The sequence below is a fragment of the Dermacentor albipictus genome, chromosome 3, assembly GCF_038994185.2.
Source record: "Dermacentor albipictus isolate Rhodes 1998 colony chromosome 3, USDA_Dalb.pri_finalv2, whole genome shotgun sequence".
Lineage (NCBI taxonomy): Eukaryota > Metazoa > Arthropoda > Arachnida > Ixodida > Ixodidae > Dermacentor > Dermacentor albipictus.
The window spans coordinates 90,711,309-90,729,214 of record NC_091823.1 but is presented as its reverse complement, the minus strand read 5'-3'; the positions used below and the strand labels follow the sequence as shown (position 1 = coordinate 90,729,214).

The 17,906-nt window shown below is 44.3% G+C and overlaps 1 protein-coding gene across 1 annotated transcript in view; it reads left to right on the top strand.

Moving 5' to 3' along the window:
• Window positions 1–13,160, top strand: part of LOC135902949 (solute carrier family 13 member 2-like) — a 38,398-nt gene extending 25,238 nt beyond the window's left edge. Inside the window, exons 8-14 of the mRNA XM_065433289.2 lie at window positions 813–929; window positions 2,729–2,809; window positions 5,486–5,593; window positions 6,585–6,765; window positions 7,955–8,116; window positions 11,497–11,634; window positions 12,924–13,160. Coding sequence (XP_065289361.2) covers window positions 813–929; window positions 2,729–2,809; window positions 5,486–5,593; window positions 6,585–6,765; window positions 7,955–8,116; window positions 11,497–11,634; window positions 12,924–13,070 — 934 coding nt within the window. The 3' untranslated portion in view covers window positions 13,071–13,160. The remainder of the gene's footprint in view (window positions 1–812; window positions 930–2,728; window positions 2,810–5,485; window positions 5,594–6,584; window positions 6,766–7,954; window positions 8,117–11,496; window positions 11,635–12,923) is intronic.
• Window positions 13,161–17,906: the final 4,746 nt, after the last annotated feature.

The following is a 17,906-nucleotide window of genomic DNA, read 5'->3' as shown; positions in this document are numbered from 1 at the left end:
CGTTTTCTCCAGCCGCAACTCGTTCCACGAGCATGTACAGACCAGCTCACTCAGAACCGAATCCCTTTCCTGGTCCCTGGATCAGTCTGAACAAAGAAGGTTGAACTAGCGAACCAATAGCGATGCGTGCGACCGTTGAATAGATGGTGGCAAATGAACGCATCTCGAGTTAATCGCGCAGGCACCGCTGATAAAACTGCCCTTCACACCCCAAGAGATGCCGATAACTACTGCCATCCAAAAGTAATGAAAAAGGCAGAAAAATGTTGACAGCTGAATAGCTGTCAAGTCTCAACATTGATTTGGCGGCGCCTTAGGAATGTGTGAGAAGTGGTGGCGCGGGTGGGGAGGGGGGCGGGGGTATGCCGCTTGATTTGGGGGGGGGGGGAGGCGCCTTTTGGGTACGTGCCTGCCTCCAATGCTTGTCAAGTACTTGCGCAAGGAGCATTTGCGTAGCTACAGTACAGCCTTTTATTAGAATTACTGTCAGTTTGAATTTCAGGATCCCAGTACAGTACGCAGTAGTGTAGCATCGTAGATAATTTCACTGCGTCACCCCACTCAGCCAAGGCAATCTGCCCAGGGGTAGCATGAAAATAGGCGTGTATTTCATTCACCGACTAAGCCAAGCCCACCGCAATAAACACCCTTAACTGATGTAATCGCATCGCCTGGTGGATTTTTCTGGTCGATATATATGGTAGCTACACTAGCATTTCTTTTCCCTGCACATTAATTGCGACATTAGTTGGAAGCGACATTAATTGGAACTAGCCATTGCGTTTAACTCAGTGCTGCTCTCACCCACGCAGGCACTTCAAGCAAGACGACCTCACCTTCCTGGCGTGGATGCTATACAACGTGCCACCAATGCTTGTCTGCACTTTCCTGGCGTGGGTCTACACACAGTGGATCGTGGCCAAACTCACGTGAGCAAGCTCTGTCGAGTTCCCATCCGTGAAATCTAGGATCTCAGTTAAATGCGTTAACGCAGACCGTCTTTGGACAATGTCAACGAAGTCGCTAAATTCCTTTATTCTTCTTCTTTCCTTTTTTTTTTTTACCAGAATCTACGCTCAACAAAAAAACATGAACGAAAGAGTCGACATGGAAGGGCACGCACAGGGTGCCTGTTCCCTTGTCCGTGTTTTTATTTAACTAGTGTATGAAATAGTATATCTACCTTCTTAAACATGCACAAACTAGCCAGGCAACGTGTCTTATTTTGCTACTTTGTCATTTTTTTTTTACCGAAACGTGTTTTTCCCTTCAAATCACACACAACAAGCTCTCGTGCTTACTGATAGTCCGTTCTTGCTGAAATATTGCAGATGTATCGCATTTTTTGACTTGCATTGTTTAAGATAGAACTTTAGTCTGTTAGTTGCATAGTTTCTTGAGAAAAAGCGTAAAATTGCCTTTGTCCAAACCTTCTGTCGTCGACATTCCCCCGCTTCCCCTAGTTATTAAATAAATATGGCTCATGGAGGCCATGCTTTGCCATATACTACAGACGACGGAAAGGACAAATTCCCCATGTTTACATAATCACTCACCGTGAAGGGAGCAGAGGAAGGCAAACAGCACTTTTTCTTGGCAAGCCAAGCAGTTAACAATTGCAAGTGTTATGTTGAACGATCTGGGTGATAAACTACGACGCTGCTGCGAAATTTCAGGAAGAACACAGTAGCGATACGCACATATTCTTTTTTTCAGAGTGGGTACCTTATTGATTGGTGAATTTGCATAAACAATGTACAATTGTTCTAGAAATAATAATGCTATGTCGTAACTACGACTTGACCGGACCGCCATGTGATAGACGTCGGTGATGACGTCGTCACTTTTACGACATCAATAACGACATTACGACGTGCACATGCTCGAAGCAGGAGCGTGAGTTGGGACGTCTTAGCTCAATTTGTCTAACAACATCGAGTTCTAAGCGTTACGTGTAGCGCACGATGCTTCTGACAGTTGAAGATTGCAAAAATATTGCTGTATCGCTCTACGAAAGTTACACGGCTGCCTTAAGCTTAGGCCACTTATAGATTGCTCGGAGTCGCTCAAGGCTTGCGTATTTAGATTTAAGTGCATGCGCGTTGAAAAAGAAAATTAAAGTTCTTCAACTCTGGTGTCCTTCATAAAGCACAGCGCAGTTCAGGAACGTTAAACTCCAAAATTTAATTTTTAATCAGCAAATCTATTTCGTTTATCACGTAATGCTATGGTCGCGAATGGCGAAATAATAAAAACAAAACCATGCAACAACTATAAGAATATTTATACGAACAATCAATTTGGGAGGACCCAAAAGAATAATCTAAACTAAATTATGGAGAGCTATACGATATCTCGCAATTTTCGGCGCAGAATGATCGTATTGCCTACAAGAACGTACGTTACAACTTTTGCACAGGCCTGTCAGCCGGATAGAATCACCGCACCCGCCATTTAGGTTAGGTTGTTGAGGCTAGGTTATATCATATTAGGTTATGTTGGATTAGATTAGGCCGGGTTACATTCGGTTAGGTCAGACACAATGGCAAACAGTGTGCACAAATCGTTAGAGTTCTGGGGTTCTGCTTGTTTTTGTCTAGCGAACAAAATAATGATCCACAAAGCTGGAAAAACGATTGCCGTATTCAGCTATTTTAATTTCGCTGTCTTTATGCAATAAAGTAAATGTTATAATTGTGTTTTTCTCCTCAAACTTATGCTCTTTCAGACCCAAGGGCACGGAACAAGAAAGTCGCGAGAAGATCAAGCAGGAGCTCGAGCGCCGCTACAACAACCTTGGACCGCTCAAGTGAGCTGAGACCCGCCATGGTTGCTCAGTGGCTATGGTGTTGGGCTGCTGAGCACGAGGTCGCGGGATCGAATCCCGGCCACGGCGGCCGCATTTCGATGGGGGCGAAATGCGAAAACACCCATGTACTTAGATTTAGGTGCACGTTAAAGATCCCCAGGTGGTCTAAATTTCCAGAGTCCTCCACTACGGCGTGCCTCATAATCAGAAAGTGGTTTTGGCTCGTAAAACCCCATAATAAAAAAAAAGTGAGCTGAGCGATAATTCTATAGTAGCGTTGAGTACAGGGTTCCTCGCGCATGTACATAAGATCAACATGTTAGACAATAGTACATTCACTCCATGAATCGGGACCTTTCTATACGCCCTACGCCAACTTGTCGCGTTTGATCGACAAATGCGCACTCCGTTAAAGGGGTACGAACACGAATGTGAGGTCTAGGAGGATTTGTACATTGCTATTACATGGGATGCCAAATAATGCCGCACATTTATCGTGACTGGAGTTATGGTGAGCCAGTAGGTCAGGAAAATAAATAAAGATTACTACAAAACGAAAAGATTCGTCGCGACGTCCACTTGAAATTCCTGCGCTGTTTGATTCCTCGTGAAGTAGTGAATTTTGACATGGCCTGCTTATGACTAGATCAGGCAATAGGGCATCACATTCTGAAGGTTCCAAAACTTTATGGCTTACCCAGGGAGTTTTTAAACTTTCCATCTACACAAAAGTGGACCAAATGAACGAAAATGCTTCGCAACTTTTTGACGCCATACTATCGTATACAGTCGAACGGCCTCAACTTAGTGCTTGGGGCCTCTCAAATTATTCCTTATACAGGTCACTTTGTTGTAAAGTTCGCGCACCCCGCAGCTCACATTAGAACCGGGAAATAATCGTTCCTTCGTTATACAGGTCATTTCGTTGTAGAGCCGTTCGTTGTATAAGCGCTCCACTGTACCGGCACTATGGCCTGGATGTGAATATCGGCGAGGGAAACTTCCTGCTCATCTTATCCACTAGCAAGCGATATTTTTCTTCGCCAAACAAGTGCGTTTTTTTTAACTACTTCGTGCTATAAATATAATCCAGCGGTGCCCTTGAGTTTCGCTCCAAGTGCTAGTGACGCGTTCTATACAACTTCGGTGAGAAGTGCATAGTTCCCAATCGTCTTACGCAGCCACACTTCTGGTCCTCGGCCTTGAGCATAAGATGTAAACGCATTTATAATACTGTGACTCAACTTGTGGTGCGGTGAGCAGAAATGTCAGCTCATGTATTAGGCGCGTGATGCTTGTCCACCAACAGCAAGCGAAATGTAAAAGCGGTCGTGTGAAGTTATTCTAGTGTATTTTAAACAAGCGCTGCTGGCCATAATGAATTCACTGCACGTAAGTAAGTTGTATTGGGTGTGTATAGCCCTATTGTGTGGCACAAATGACTCTATAAAGTGCCACTCTATTATCAAATGAAATCAAATAAGACATTACACCATGACGTATAAGCAGGTGGGCACGGCCAAAATGCTCTCAAGGCTTGCTGGGGTCTGTACCTCATTGGCGCAACTCCGTAGCTTCGTTGATTGTCCCCCCCCCCCTTTTTTTTAAACAGACAGATAAAACAAATCAGACACTAAGCAAGCATATTTTGTGTTAACAATAAATGTCTACACAGTGTATTATTTTAGCACATTAAAGATAACGTTTCGCGCATGAATACAATCTTACGTTGCGTTTTGCTTAGATGATTAGAGCGTAGAAAATTCCGCGCGCTACCAAATGCATTTTCTAGCGGTTGTCGTAATGGAAAGGATGATTACACAATATGTTTGTTTCAGGACAATGAATAACTGGCTCCTAAAGCGCTCCTAAAGTATTCGGTGGTATATATTTCAGCGTTTGGCGGCCATAGTTTCGTGCCTATATATGGTACGAAATAATTAATGTTATAGCATGTATAGTAAAATCTCGGTAGTGCTGTTACAGATGCGCGTTACTTCAAACATCACTAAATGCCTTAAGCACTGTTATTGCAGAGATGAATTATTGTTGGTTGGTGCATGCCTGCTACAGTTAATACATTAAAGGCACGACAAAAAACTAAATTCTTTTTAAAGAATTATTTCAAAACTGTATTTTTGTCAAACTCATGGTACAATGTTTATTACTCAAATAAAAAATGAAAACTAAACTTTCATATGTTTTTAGACCTCCCGCCAAAACCCCGCGTCGGCAAGTCAATGTGAACACTTGTGTTTCAATGTTTTCTTCTATTTCGGCAGTTGTGATTAAGTAAAGGTTATCGAAATTTGCTGAAAATGAAAGGTAGCCCAGCTTTATCGATAAAAAGATTGTGTTGTAGAAACTTCAAGGCGGTGTCACCCCTGTGTTGCAATTTTGCGTCTTTGCTAGCCCACATCAGGCCTCCTTTCATTGCATGAGTGGCTTCGTCATTTTATTTTATTTTTTTTTTGCTCTGTAGAAAGCTCATTTAATAATGCCGCTTCAAACGTGCGTCATAGGCGACAAAATTGGTAATTACCAGAAAATGATATCTTGCAAAATGAAAACCTTTAGAATATCCGAATGGGTAGTCATCCCCCTACACGAAATGGGCCAGGTGTTGCAGGCGTGATGTTCTCGCGTTCATTGGCTCCGGAACATTTGTACCCACAGGTTCCAGGAGGCGGCAGTGCTGTTGCTCACCTGCATCCTGATACTTCTCTGGCTCACGCAAAACCCCCGAATTGTCCCCGGTTGGGCAAGCCTGTTCCCGTACGGCAAGTGAGTCGTCCAGCTTTTACGAAATCGTCGCTCTGGTATCTCGATAGCGATCGGGATCGTTCGCTATCCATTACTATCGTTCGGTCATTTTTCAGGGATTTGCGCCTGTATCCTCTTTCCCGTGACGTACTGAAAGCGGATTTCTTTCCTGCACACCATTGGAAAAACCAAAGCAAAACAAAAAAGTCGCGCTCACCACTTTTTCGTGCTTGGTCTGGTTTCTAACCAAGATTGTACCTCATTCTCAAGATCGTTCAATACAGCATTTGACACTATTGCTTACCTGGTTTCAAAAGAAAAAAAATGTGAACCCGCCTTTGTCCGCGCCCTTCGTGATGTCCACACTGCACCTTCCCCCCAAGGGAGTACTAGAAACCAATCTCGAAAGCCATGTTTTGCCGTACAACAAACGATGGAAGCGACCAGGTGATGTCACAGCCTCCATGTTTTTGAACCAACTTACGGGAAAAGGCCTACACAAAGGCAAGTTCTGCATTTTTCCCCCAACACCACGTAAGTAACAGCGCCGTGTGTTTATTCAACAGTCGGACAATCTTGCTGCGAAAATGCAATCTTGGCTGCGAAAGCTAAGCAAGAACAGAGAAGTTGTAGCTGCCGTCATTGTTATTGTTCGCTGGGAGAACGTATGTTTCTGTGTAACAGGCGTGGTAACTGGCACAGCTGGCATTTTATTGAATGCGCAGCATTTCTATTGCCCTTCCTGTCAACCAATTGGATGAAGAGTTAACAACATGGTTGCAAAATTGCCCCGACTGCCAGATGGATCCGCGAAGCAGCTTTTCCTTACATGTCCGTCAGTGCTGATTTAGCCAACTCGTATGAACTGAAGGTCACATTTCCGAAAGTGATCACCGCAGAGTAATGATCATTTTACAATAATTGAACTTTAACTTTCCTTGAAACGTTTTCTCACATGACGACAATTTCAACAAAGCGCTACCATATGAAACGCCCAATTTTCCTGACACAGAGACATCACGTCGTGCGTGCCGGCGGTGCTCATTACCATCTTGATGTTCGTGGTGCCCAAGGAACCACTGCGCGGCTCCAAGAGCCTAGGCCTCCTCACCTGGGAGGAGGCCAACTCCAAAGTTCACTGGGGAGTCGTGCTCATTATATGCGGTGGCATGACTCTTGCCGAGGCTTCCAAGGTAAGCGCTGTCGCCTTTGCGATGTCGATCCACCGGTAAAAGCTACGTGTGCCTCGGTTATATAAGCCGAGAAACCCTGTATCCTACGCATCACTTCAAGCTGTAAACTATTCACTGCAGACTTGCGCGATACAGCCACGGTAGAAAGTAGGACGAGAGATCGGCACACAGATTTCCAAAGTTTAGTCCTAAAGTCCATGCCCACACCGACAGACATGCTCTTTTTTTTCTCGAACTTCATATCAGTGTAGTAGACGTCACCAAATGCGCCATGTTCTCGAACGGGGAGAAAAGTTAAGGGAAAAAAAATGAGGTGGGCGTGAGAGCCCTTTATGCCGTCGCTTTTATTTCTTCCGTTCACTGTAGAAGATATGGCGCATGAAATCATATGGTGAGCCAACTAGGACATATTTTTATGTTTAAATAACATCTTGGTAAACATTTCGTAATGTGTGCTACGGTTACTAATAAATAAAATGCAGAAACCTGAACAATAAGCTTGGGTCGCGTGTTGTACTTGGCAGGGTTTAAGATAAGCCCATTTTTACTGTTTCTTCATTCAAAGAAAATTTCTAGATCTTAATCTCCAAATTGGGGGTTGCAAAGTTCATTGATGCTTGATGTAATGTTTCGAGTACATGAGGAAGACATTCTTTGGTAGGGCACTCCTAAATTATTATTATTTATGAAGTCTTGGTATTCGCAATAAATAGTGATAACCTTTTCCACTCCCTAGCTTTAGTTTCTCAATTACAATGGATACCCTGAAATCAGTAAAGGCTTACGTGAGGTAGGTAGTTAATGGCCTATTGACGATTTCCGCACAATACGTCACAGTTACTAGCACTACCCAGGCATGCTACGAAAAAATGTGACTTGATATTTACCGCTATGTCTTTAACTGAATATCTAAAAAAAGGTATATTAACTACCGTCGTAGTAATGGCAATGTAGAGTGGGTAGGTAACTGAGGTGATCACCCTCAATCAGCCTAATATGGGACCCCTGAAAATATATGGTGGCAGCACTGTGGACGGAGGAGAAAGATACAGAAAGCGAAAAAGTTGAAGCGCCGACAAGCCCCCCAGAATATTTTTTTTCTGCGTCTTCAACGCACCTTCCCGCCTACGTTCGTACACGCTGCTGCGATTATTTCGACTATAGTTTCGTTTTCCGTCCTACGCCACAGGTGTCGGGTCTGTCCACGATCTTGGTGAGCAAGCTGCGCGGCCTGAACGTGATGCCGAGCTACGTGGTGGTGTCCATCCTCTGCTTCTCCGCCTCCATCCTCACTGAATTCACCAGCAACACGGCCATCAGCGCAATCATGCTACCCATCGTGTTCGAGATGGTACGGTGGTGCGCGTGGTTTTTCGTTCTTACTTTTGTTCAAACCGTGGTGTGGATAACAGTCGCATCTAAACGAACAGGACTAGAGTTGCCTGCTTGAAACCATCTTTAATTTAGCAGTTCGGCACAACAACGGAGGTGATGATTGACGCCGTTGGGCTGGTGAGAAAAAACTGTCGCTCGAACTTCGTAATCCATATTGGGCATAAGCAAATGAATATCGCTGCTCGAGGCCTAGTCAGCGAATTATTCTGACGCTCAAATTCTCACAACAGGTGGAGTGTGTGGGGTCAACCGTAACGCATGTAACGCTGGCTTCGTTTCTAGCCCAAGATTCATTACGCGCCGCTTAGCGCCCGAACCTTGAAGGCGAGCATTGCGAAGGCTCATTGCCGGGTTGACTGCTATCGGTAGTGGCTGACGCACCTCTCGTATGTACTATTCAATAAATACCACACTTGGCAAACGTGAATTTCGAAAGCGGCTCCCATGATGACGAATGCAGGTAGAATGTGAACTAAGACTTCTGCATCGCCAGGGATATTAAAGGTGAGAAGTCACCGCTGCCGTAGCGGGGAGTGTGTTCGAATCCTCAAGGCGGTATGATAAATATGCAGTTCTCCATGCAGAGTGCCGTAGCTTCGGTGCAAAAGCAGAAAGTTGACCGTAATTGTTTTAAAGCGTTTGACCCTCTACGTTTCACACTGTTACTCTGAATCCTCATCACAATGGCCAAGTTTATGACTGCAGAATATTTTATGAAAAGCAATTTTTCAATCGTTTTGATTACACTCAATCTCAACCAATTCTTGGCAATGTGAAACTTAACAGCACAAAAAAAAGTATCGCCGACGAGCTCAGCTAGTCCTTTGCCGTTTAATTGCGATAATAAATATGAGGGGAACTCGACGCGCCCTCGTGCCGCTAGCGCCTCCGTTTAGACTGATCAGTGCCAATTTCTGGAATTATTGCGTTATGTGAGTTCAAAAGGTCGTAATAAAGCTATCACCTACCAGCACAACAAAGACAAGTATATAGGGTGTCCCAGCCAATGTCAGACAAGCTGCACAATGAAAAAAAAAAGATTAAGAAGAAAGCAGTGTAAAATACAATTATAAGATCTCCCGCAAGTCTGTAAAACGCACCTTGCAGCGTGTTTTTTTTTATCAGCTTGCTTAATGTTAGCTATAAGACACACAGTATAAAGAGGAATCTCGCCGTGATTGCTGATTTTAAGCAAAGGCCGTGTTTCCTCGGGTGGGATGTTGAGTTATCGCTGGCCCCTGCGTGCAGTCAGCGAGTGATTACGACGCCGGCTTGCGAATGCTTCTTTTAGACGTTCACTTCAAAGTCATGGACTACCTATGCTTGGTCTGCGTGTGTGACGTGTGGGCCGTCACAAGTTTGCTAATTTTCTTGAGCCCTAACAGATTCCAGAAATTGTTATAGTTGAATTGAGTTAGCGCGAAATAGACGAATTCATGAAAAGACGCTAACGTAATACCAACTGTTCTTTAGCAGTGGGTGTTTGAACATGTGCAGCTCTCGGGAAGCGTTGGCTAAGCTGTTCAGCAAAAAACGAAAAAAATACAAACATGGTGCAAGATACAATTTTAAGGCCTTGCGGTCTTCGGTTGTTAGGTCTGCGATAACCGTACACTGCAGATCTTGCTTGTATCTCACACCGTACTTGTTTAAATCTTATTTGTTTTTTCATTGAACAGCATCTTTACGCTAGCCGGGACACGCGGTATATCTTCTATCATGCATGCACATACAAGAAATATACGAGAAAAAAAGAACACTCACACATGTGCGTCATATTCAGTCGTTTGAGAATACATATTCTGCTGTGTACTGCAAAATGGAGGCCTCACTTATAACGAGATCACTGTGAACGTGATAACCTGAACGCTGTGAGGGATGGGGCTAATAAAAATGGGTTTATAAAGCCAGCATACGAAACCTTTTCACTCGTTACGGTAGGAGAATCTGCGTAGTTGTTGTTGTTCTCGTTGTTGTGATTATTATTATTATTATTATTATTATTATTATTATTATTATTATTATTATTATTATTATTATTATTATTATTATTATTATTATTATTATTATTATTATTATTATTATTATTATTATTATTATTATTTAGGAAGATATATACAAGTCTGAGTTAGCTCGCGGTCTGCAGTCCGACGTATCGTCATTCTGTGAGTGGTGCGTTAAATGGTTTCGCTCTGAATTTACCCAAAACCAGCATTTTCTCATCGTCGCGTAAAAGACCTAATAACGTTTTTCCTTGATTCTGCTGATAATGCAGTGCCGACGAGGGTTGTTGAAGTAAGCGATGTCGGTGTCCTTTCTTATTACACGTCAAGCTTCTCCGTCCACCCAAAGCACGTAGCATCTCGATGCCTGCACCCACTTGGTTCCGTCTGTAGATTGGCGAGAGATTTTCGTGCCCCAATTGCCTCCCTCAAATTGTTTACATCCCTCTGTCTCCCATTACTCGAACATACTTCAGGGGTGTGGAATGGCACAGACAATTCATACCATTTGAATTGAGCCTGTGCAGAACAAGTTTATGAGTATATACAAACATATTGTTTTGTGACATCATGAGCCAACAACTTCTCAAGTCTGAAATAATCAGCCTACACTTCCTTCATTTAACTGCAGACGTAGTCGTACCGACGTCCCCTTTTTTGTACAAAATGAGTGATGAAATTATTGCATCTTCGGATTGTACTAGCTTCTGTATCACTGCGGGTTCTTCAGAAGACTACGAGAGAGCAAAGTCCCTTCCACGTTCCTGCGTTTTTCAGCGAACACTCGCCTACCCGCACAGAATGCAAAATTTTTCCAACAGTCCTTTTTCTCCATTTTGATATTTTTTTCAGAATGCGCCGTCTTCTTTCTGTTCCGAGCTCCGCACTTTTTTTGGGGGGGTGGCTTCTTTCTCGCCGCGCTCCTCTCCTGACTTCTAATAGTTGTTTCTCATTCCGTGCATGTTCTCTGTCTCTCAACTGTTTGTTATTGCAGCACTGTTCTTCATTATGCAACTGTTTATCCCGTTCTTTATTTTGTGTCATTTCATTATATCTATTTATCTCAAAACTTTTAGTCGTAGTTTTACTATCTTACATTTTTGCTGTTTTTCTGGGAACCAGCACCGAGACCCCAATGGTGTTCCTGGGCACTATAAAAAGTGATTGATTGATTGATTGATTGATTGATTGATTGATTGATTGATTGATTGATTGATTGATTGATTGATTGATTGATTGATTGATTGATTGATTGATTGATTGATTGATTGATTCACTGATATCATGCAACACGTGTGCCCTCGCCGACCCGTATCCGCTTGACTGTGTCCAGGCCGTGGCGCTCGAAGTACACCCGCTGTACTTCGCCATACCGGTGACCATCGCCTGCTCGTTCTCATTCATGCTTCCGGCGGCAACGCCGCCAAACGCCATCGTTTTCGAGATGGGGAACTTCAAGGTGACCGACATGGTGCGTATAGCTCGATTTACGGGGACTATACTCACAGAAAGCCTCCTGCCCTATAACATATATTATAGCAGCAATTTCCAGATAATCCCAGTGCTGGACCTAATTTTGGCGAAGGCGACTATCCAATGGCAAAAACCACTTTGTATGTTTGGCTCCATATTTCATTTGTCTCAGCCCGTTCACGTTTTATGTTCTTGGACGTCAAGTGCGCAGTCGTGATGAGCGTTTTCACCAGCGTTGTGTCTGTGAGCCTACGTGGAAACGTGGCTACTGAGAAGCCTACCGACTTGTCGTACTGAGCCTTAACGAAGTAATATAATTATGTATTGAGGGAGCTTAACTACCTTTGTGATAACACAACCGCGACATCAGCTGTGAACAAAAAAAGAAATGTTGTTGTTGTTACAGTTGTTGCTCTGCGCGCAACTAATTGTCAGACGTCCCTTGTCTAGATGCCCGACAGACGTCCGTGAACCGTTGATTCTCTTGCGAAAGTCGCTTGTTTTTAATAGGAACGCAAGTTACATTTATGGCAGCGGTCGTGGTACACGCGCATTGTTTACTTCATTGGGCAATATTTGTGCGCTAAATGGTACCGACCCTGCCGTGAGCCATACCATTTCTATTTAAGTACGTTATCTTTTTTGCCAACCGATTTTTGTCATGAAGCTCTAGTACAGTGCGTATAGTGGCCGAGTGTAATGAAGTGGAAGTGCAAACTCGGTAAGGCGGAACAAGGGAAAAGAGAAAAAGGACGTGAGGGATAACAGGAAGTTCCGCATCTTTAATTTACAGCGCAATTATATGCGTTCGACTGACCATACCTTGAGTGAACAAAGGCTCAGGCTACGGCTATGGCTAAGGCTCAGGCTATAATTCAATGTCATGATTCCACCCAAAGACCATACAAACATGCGTTAATTAACAAGAATACATTGATTTGGGCATGTTGGGTCATTTCGGCATTGTTCTTAAAGCAGCGCTAAGGATGCGCCCATCCTGTCGTTTGGATTACTTTTCGTCCCCGTCCATAGCGCTATTTTTGGGAACGCTGATAGCGTTAATTAATAGTGCCCGTCCAACACGTCGCGTTCTAAAAACTCGATCAATACCAACTGCTATGAAAGGTTAGTCAGAGAGATTTGAATAATAATTAGTTCATACCAAGCTTGATATTTAAGGCTCCGCATTATTCTGCACGTAAAGTGCTTGAAGCGGTGGAAGACGGCGCCTGTATTCGGCGGCTCCGAATTACGCGTATACGTGTCTGCATTCGCACGTGTTCGCAGGCGTCTCCGGGCTTCCTCATGAACATGGTGTGCGTCACCGTTGAGCTCGTCTGCATCCACACTCTGGGGCCGCTCGTATTCGGCGTGCAGAATTTCCCGGCGTGGGCGGCGCCCAACGCAACCGACACGCCGTCGCCGTCCGGTTGAGCGGCGCCCTCATATTAAACGACCACGCGCAACTACTTGCGTGGTCGCACGTGGTATCGCCACCAATATCGTTAACTCTCCCTCCTGATTTGAACTTCGTGACGTCTGGCTGCGGTTTTCTTTCTTTCTTCTTGTTTTTATTGGTTAAACATGCAGCGTGAATCGCACTTAATCTCATGAAATCGGGTGGCAACGGATGCCAGCGACGCCCGCAGGCGATAAAAAGTGAAAAATTACGAAATTATTGCAGCGCACCCTTAGGGTCGTCGGCTTGTACTATAGCCGACACGCTTGCCCTCAAGGCTGTGCAAGCTTGACAGCTAACTCAAGCTATATGCACTTGCGATGAGAGAAGCCATATAGTTGAAAACTTGATTATGACCACTTGATACGCGCCAAAATATTCGATGCGAAAGTTTAACAAAGATGCCTAGTAACGATTGTCATTAGTTTTCACGTCGTCTGCAACAACTATCCCGTTTACTTGCCGCAAAAAGTCGCTAAACAAGAAAACTTTATATCTCGCCATCAACGATTGCCATTTATGGGTAAGGTCATGGTATTGTCGCTATGCCGAGACAACCCGTGTGCAAAGCACTAGAAAAAAAGGACAATCAATCAATCAATCAATCAATCAATCAATCAATCAACCAATCAATCAATCAATCAATCAATCAATCAATCAATCAATCAAATCAAAAGGAGTAAACGTGGGAAGCTGTAAAGCGTGCTGCTTGACTAAGCCCTGCAGCACAGTGCTCAGCGCACTTTGTGAAAGGCAGGGCAGTGCCACGTGTGAGCATTCAGAGGGTGCGACGTAACTTTGGAGGCCAAACACTGCACTGACGAAAGTTCTCAGGTATGCTTCATATAACGCGTACACGTTGTCACATTGTACGGACAAAGCGCCCATGGTGTCATTGTCTTTCTTGTGTCTGTTGTTTTTTGATGCAAAATCTTTTCAGTACGCAATATCACCATCTAGCCCAGCAGTTAACTCTTCTACGAACAAATAATGCTATTTCGGGCTCACGAAATATCTTTGTCTACATCGGCTAGTTCAACTTAAACAATAATGGAACGCAGAATATGTGCGTCTGAGTTCAGCGAACCCTCAGCGTGTGACAACAGTGTGCACTCCAAAACGTTGTCTATAATGCATTCCTCTGAGATGGAAAGTTTCGGCACAGGGTCTTGTCTGCGCCTCGCAAAAGTATTGCGGAATACTTTATTTATGTTGCATAAAACTTTTCACGCTACTCTAAGAAGCTTTGCGCGCATGGTATACGCGTTACAGACTTCACTCGTCTAACATGCTGAATGCATGAATATGAAAGCGTCGAGTAACTGCCTTGTCAATGATACATCCCTCGTTTGTTTTCGCTGTTTCTAGTTGCATGCGAGTGGGTGTCTTTCATTCAGTGGCTAAGCGGGCTACATTGGCATCACTTCGCTTGTCTTCGTCAAGCACGCAAATGTTTACATTTGTGCCTTCATGCTAGCAAGAAGAGCAAAGCTTTAAATGGCATAGCGGAGCCTGTTGTGAAATTAAGCACGGAGAAGGCTGCCTTCCATGGAACATTGTGGTAGTTTACTAGTCCCAATTACCTTGCAGGAAATGATATCGGCCAATGGGATGGATTCGTATATCACACTGTAGGAACAGGGATCTCTTCCTCGGGAACTCAAAATACCTCCACTTGGACGCTTACTACTAGAAGTGGTACTGCAGGCTTGTGTTAACCAACTCCTCCACCCTATTATGACATGAGACGCGTGCGTTAGACATTCCGCAAGTTTGTTGACCGAAAAATAGTTTTATCTATGCTGTGCATGTCGGAGCACCAACTTATAGACAAAGCCGTCTGATAGATTGTTTACTTCGCCTCTTGTCTTTATTGCATTATTGTATTTGTTGTCTGGCTCTTGGTGTGTTTTTTTTTACCCTGTGCTCTGCGTTTCAATAAAAACGGTACTTGTAGGCTGCGTCGGTATCATCGTTTCCTCCTCTTCCTGTGACATTTTATGTTTACTGCCGTCCCACACCATGAGTCAGTATCACCCACATTGCAGTAGTTCTGCACTCCTTGACTAAGTTATATGATCATCTGGTCATCTGAAATTTTTCGCCGGACTTCGCGTACCTTGGGAAACAGGAAAACTTTACTTACCCGAAGGGTCAGCTTTGATTCGATGGCTTCTAATTGCATTGACAACGTAGCGGTCTTACCAAAACTTTCCCATTTTGCAGTGTACACAAGGAGTCCCCGATAGACATTCCCATTAAGAAGTAGAAGCGCCATTCCTTCACGACTAATCAGTTCTATAGGCGCATCTGTGCACTTACAAGCATTTGCCACTATTAATGAGAGACACACTCGCTCTGTCCTAAGTGGTAAGCACGCATTTAATTTCTCAAAGCTCATGCATGCAAGCAAACTTCACAGAACACAGCATAGGCTTATGCACCATGTTCCACACAAGGGTTTGGCCAGCTCGCAAAGAGGGGCTATAGTTATAATGCAGAAGGACAACGTGCATGATTGTCGAGGAAGAAACAAGCTTGGCTTGAAAATAGGTGTGCAGGCAATAAGGCAATATAAAGGAAGATATAGACGTCTATATCCTTGAAGGAGGCTGGTGTATCGCGGGGAACGGTAGGGCAAGCTCATCAAAAGACTAAGGCATGACATCGAAACGAATGCGAAGAAGGGCTGGTTTCGGGCGTCTATGTGGTGCCGCTGCTGCCCCATCCTGATGCCCACAAATTCACTTTATTGCAGGCGTCATACAAACTAGGAGGCAACAGCGACAACTGAAACTGCGCTACTGTGTTTTCACTGTGTTTGTATTGTTTCCTTGCCTAGTGTGCACATTTTCATTGCGCCTACCTGAAAATAAATCCGTTCCAACTTTCCAATCTCCCAGTTGTTCTACAACCCTCAAAAAAAAAAAAAAGCTGCCGAGATAAACAAAGACATTGTTTTTGTTCCACGTAGAACCTAGCCTGTCAAGCCGGCGAGTACAAATCTCCCACTCATCCACCAGTCTTTTATTTCACTGTTAACGAGGACGCTCCTCTCCTTCGGCCACGTGGAGAAATTTTCCTGCCATTTCGTCCGCCTTGCTACGTGCCCGTTTTCATTACTCTTCTAGTTGTCGAAATAATGACAGCCCTTACACTATGGATACTGAAAATACATCGTACTGAATGTTTTCAGAAAGCACGAACGCACCAGCAGTCAGGAGCTGTATATCTCTCAAATAGAGCTGTGTTGTGTAAACGAAACAACTTCCTCAGAACTCCTTTGTTGCGTGCAGGTCACAGTTATTCCCCCTGCATTTTCGCGCCTTTCAAACAATACAGTTAAGTGCACTTCTCAGAGCGCCGCTATGCTATTCTAGTGTGCAAATTTCTTGTTTGAATTACACTTTTTCCACTAAAAAAACCACTGTTCCGAACCTTGTTTGCACAGTTCTAGCAGCGTAAATGTCCAGTGACTCACAGAATACCACATGGTGGGATCAACGATCTTATGCGTAAAGAGAGTTTTGTGTGTCCCGGGCTGTGTCTTCATCCCTTTAACTTGAAATTGCGGCTAAGCACCCTGCACATCATGATGACCACGTGCACACCAGTTATCACTTAGTAAGCTCGGAATAACTTACAGGCACTGGCACGCTGCAACAATGAATCTACTTTAAGCACAATATTCAAGCACCGACCTTGCTAAAGTGAAGACCACATGCAAAGTTTTCCCTAAGAACAAGCACAAAGAGAGCATAAAACTCATGCGCGAGGAAAGAGAGTTTTGATTGTTCAAGCCGTATTACCCAAGGTTGACATTCGAAATGGCGTACAAAGGCTCATTATTAAAATGCTTAGCTATTGAAGGAATCATAGTCTGTGCACTAAACTGTACAAAGCATGCAGTAGAGAATGGAATGGAATGGAAAACTTTATTGACTCTTTTAAGGTTTTAGCGGGTCGAGGCCGAAGACTTCATTCTTGAAGCTTGGGTCCTCTTCAGCCATGGATGGGCCCCTAGTCCAGGGCTCCACTGAGCCGGGCCGCCTCACAAGCGTGCGCTATTAGAGTTCTTTGAGCCCCTAGCTCGCGGCTGGTGAGCCAACTCTCCCATTGCTCCGCACTTGGTGTTTTGTGTTTCTGGAGTGCCTGGTTTCTTGTACACTCCCATGTAATGTGGTATAATGTTGGTTTAGCTCCACACCACGGACAGGTTGCGCTATACTGCGTGGGGAACATCCTACTTAGTATGTGTAAGTTTGGGAAGAAGCCCGTTTGCAGTCTCCGCCATCCTGCGGCCTCCTCCTTTGTTAATGCTTTATGTGGTGGGGGATATTGATATCTTAGCCCCTTATAGAGGTCTAATAGCTCTGAATAGCTGTTCCCGCAGTTGATCTGTGGCCCCTCTGGGTCGGTTGACGTTCCTGCTCGGCTGGTCATCCCTCGAGCTAGGCTGTCTGCCCCTTCGTTGCCCCTGATCCCTCCGTGGCTTGGTATCCAGATAATGTTATGTGTGGGTTGTCCCTTAGCGATTGGAACTCTGCTGAGGATCTTGAGCGCCGTGTTACTAATTCTGCCTCTTGTATAGCTCCGGCACGCCTCTTTTGAATCTGTTAGAATATTGAGGGATATTCCTGTTCTATAACCTTCTTCCGCTGCCAGTGCGACAGCAATTAGCCATCTCGGCCGTGAGTCCTGTGATTAATTCTCCTTGATTATTTATTACTACCGCTGCCGCGTTGTTTTTGTGTGCTTGTGAGTATAGAGACGCATCGGTATAGACTGTATTGTCCCGATGTCCCATCGTC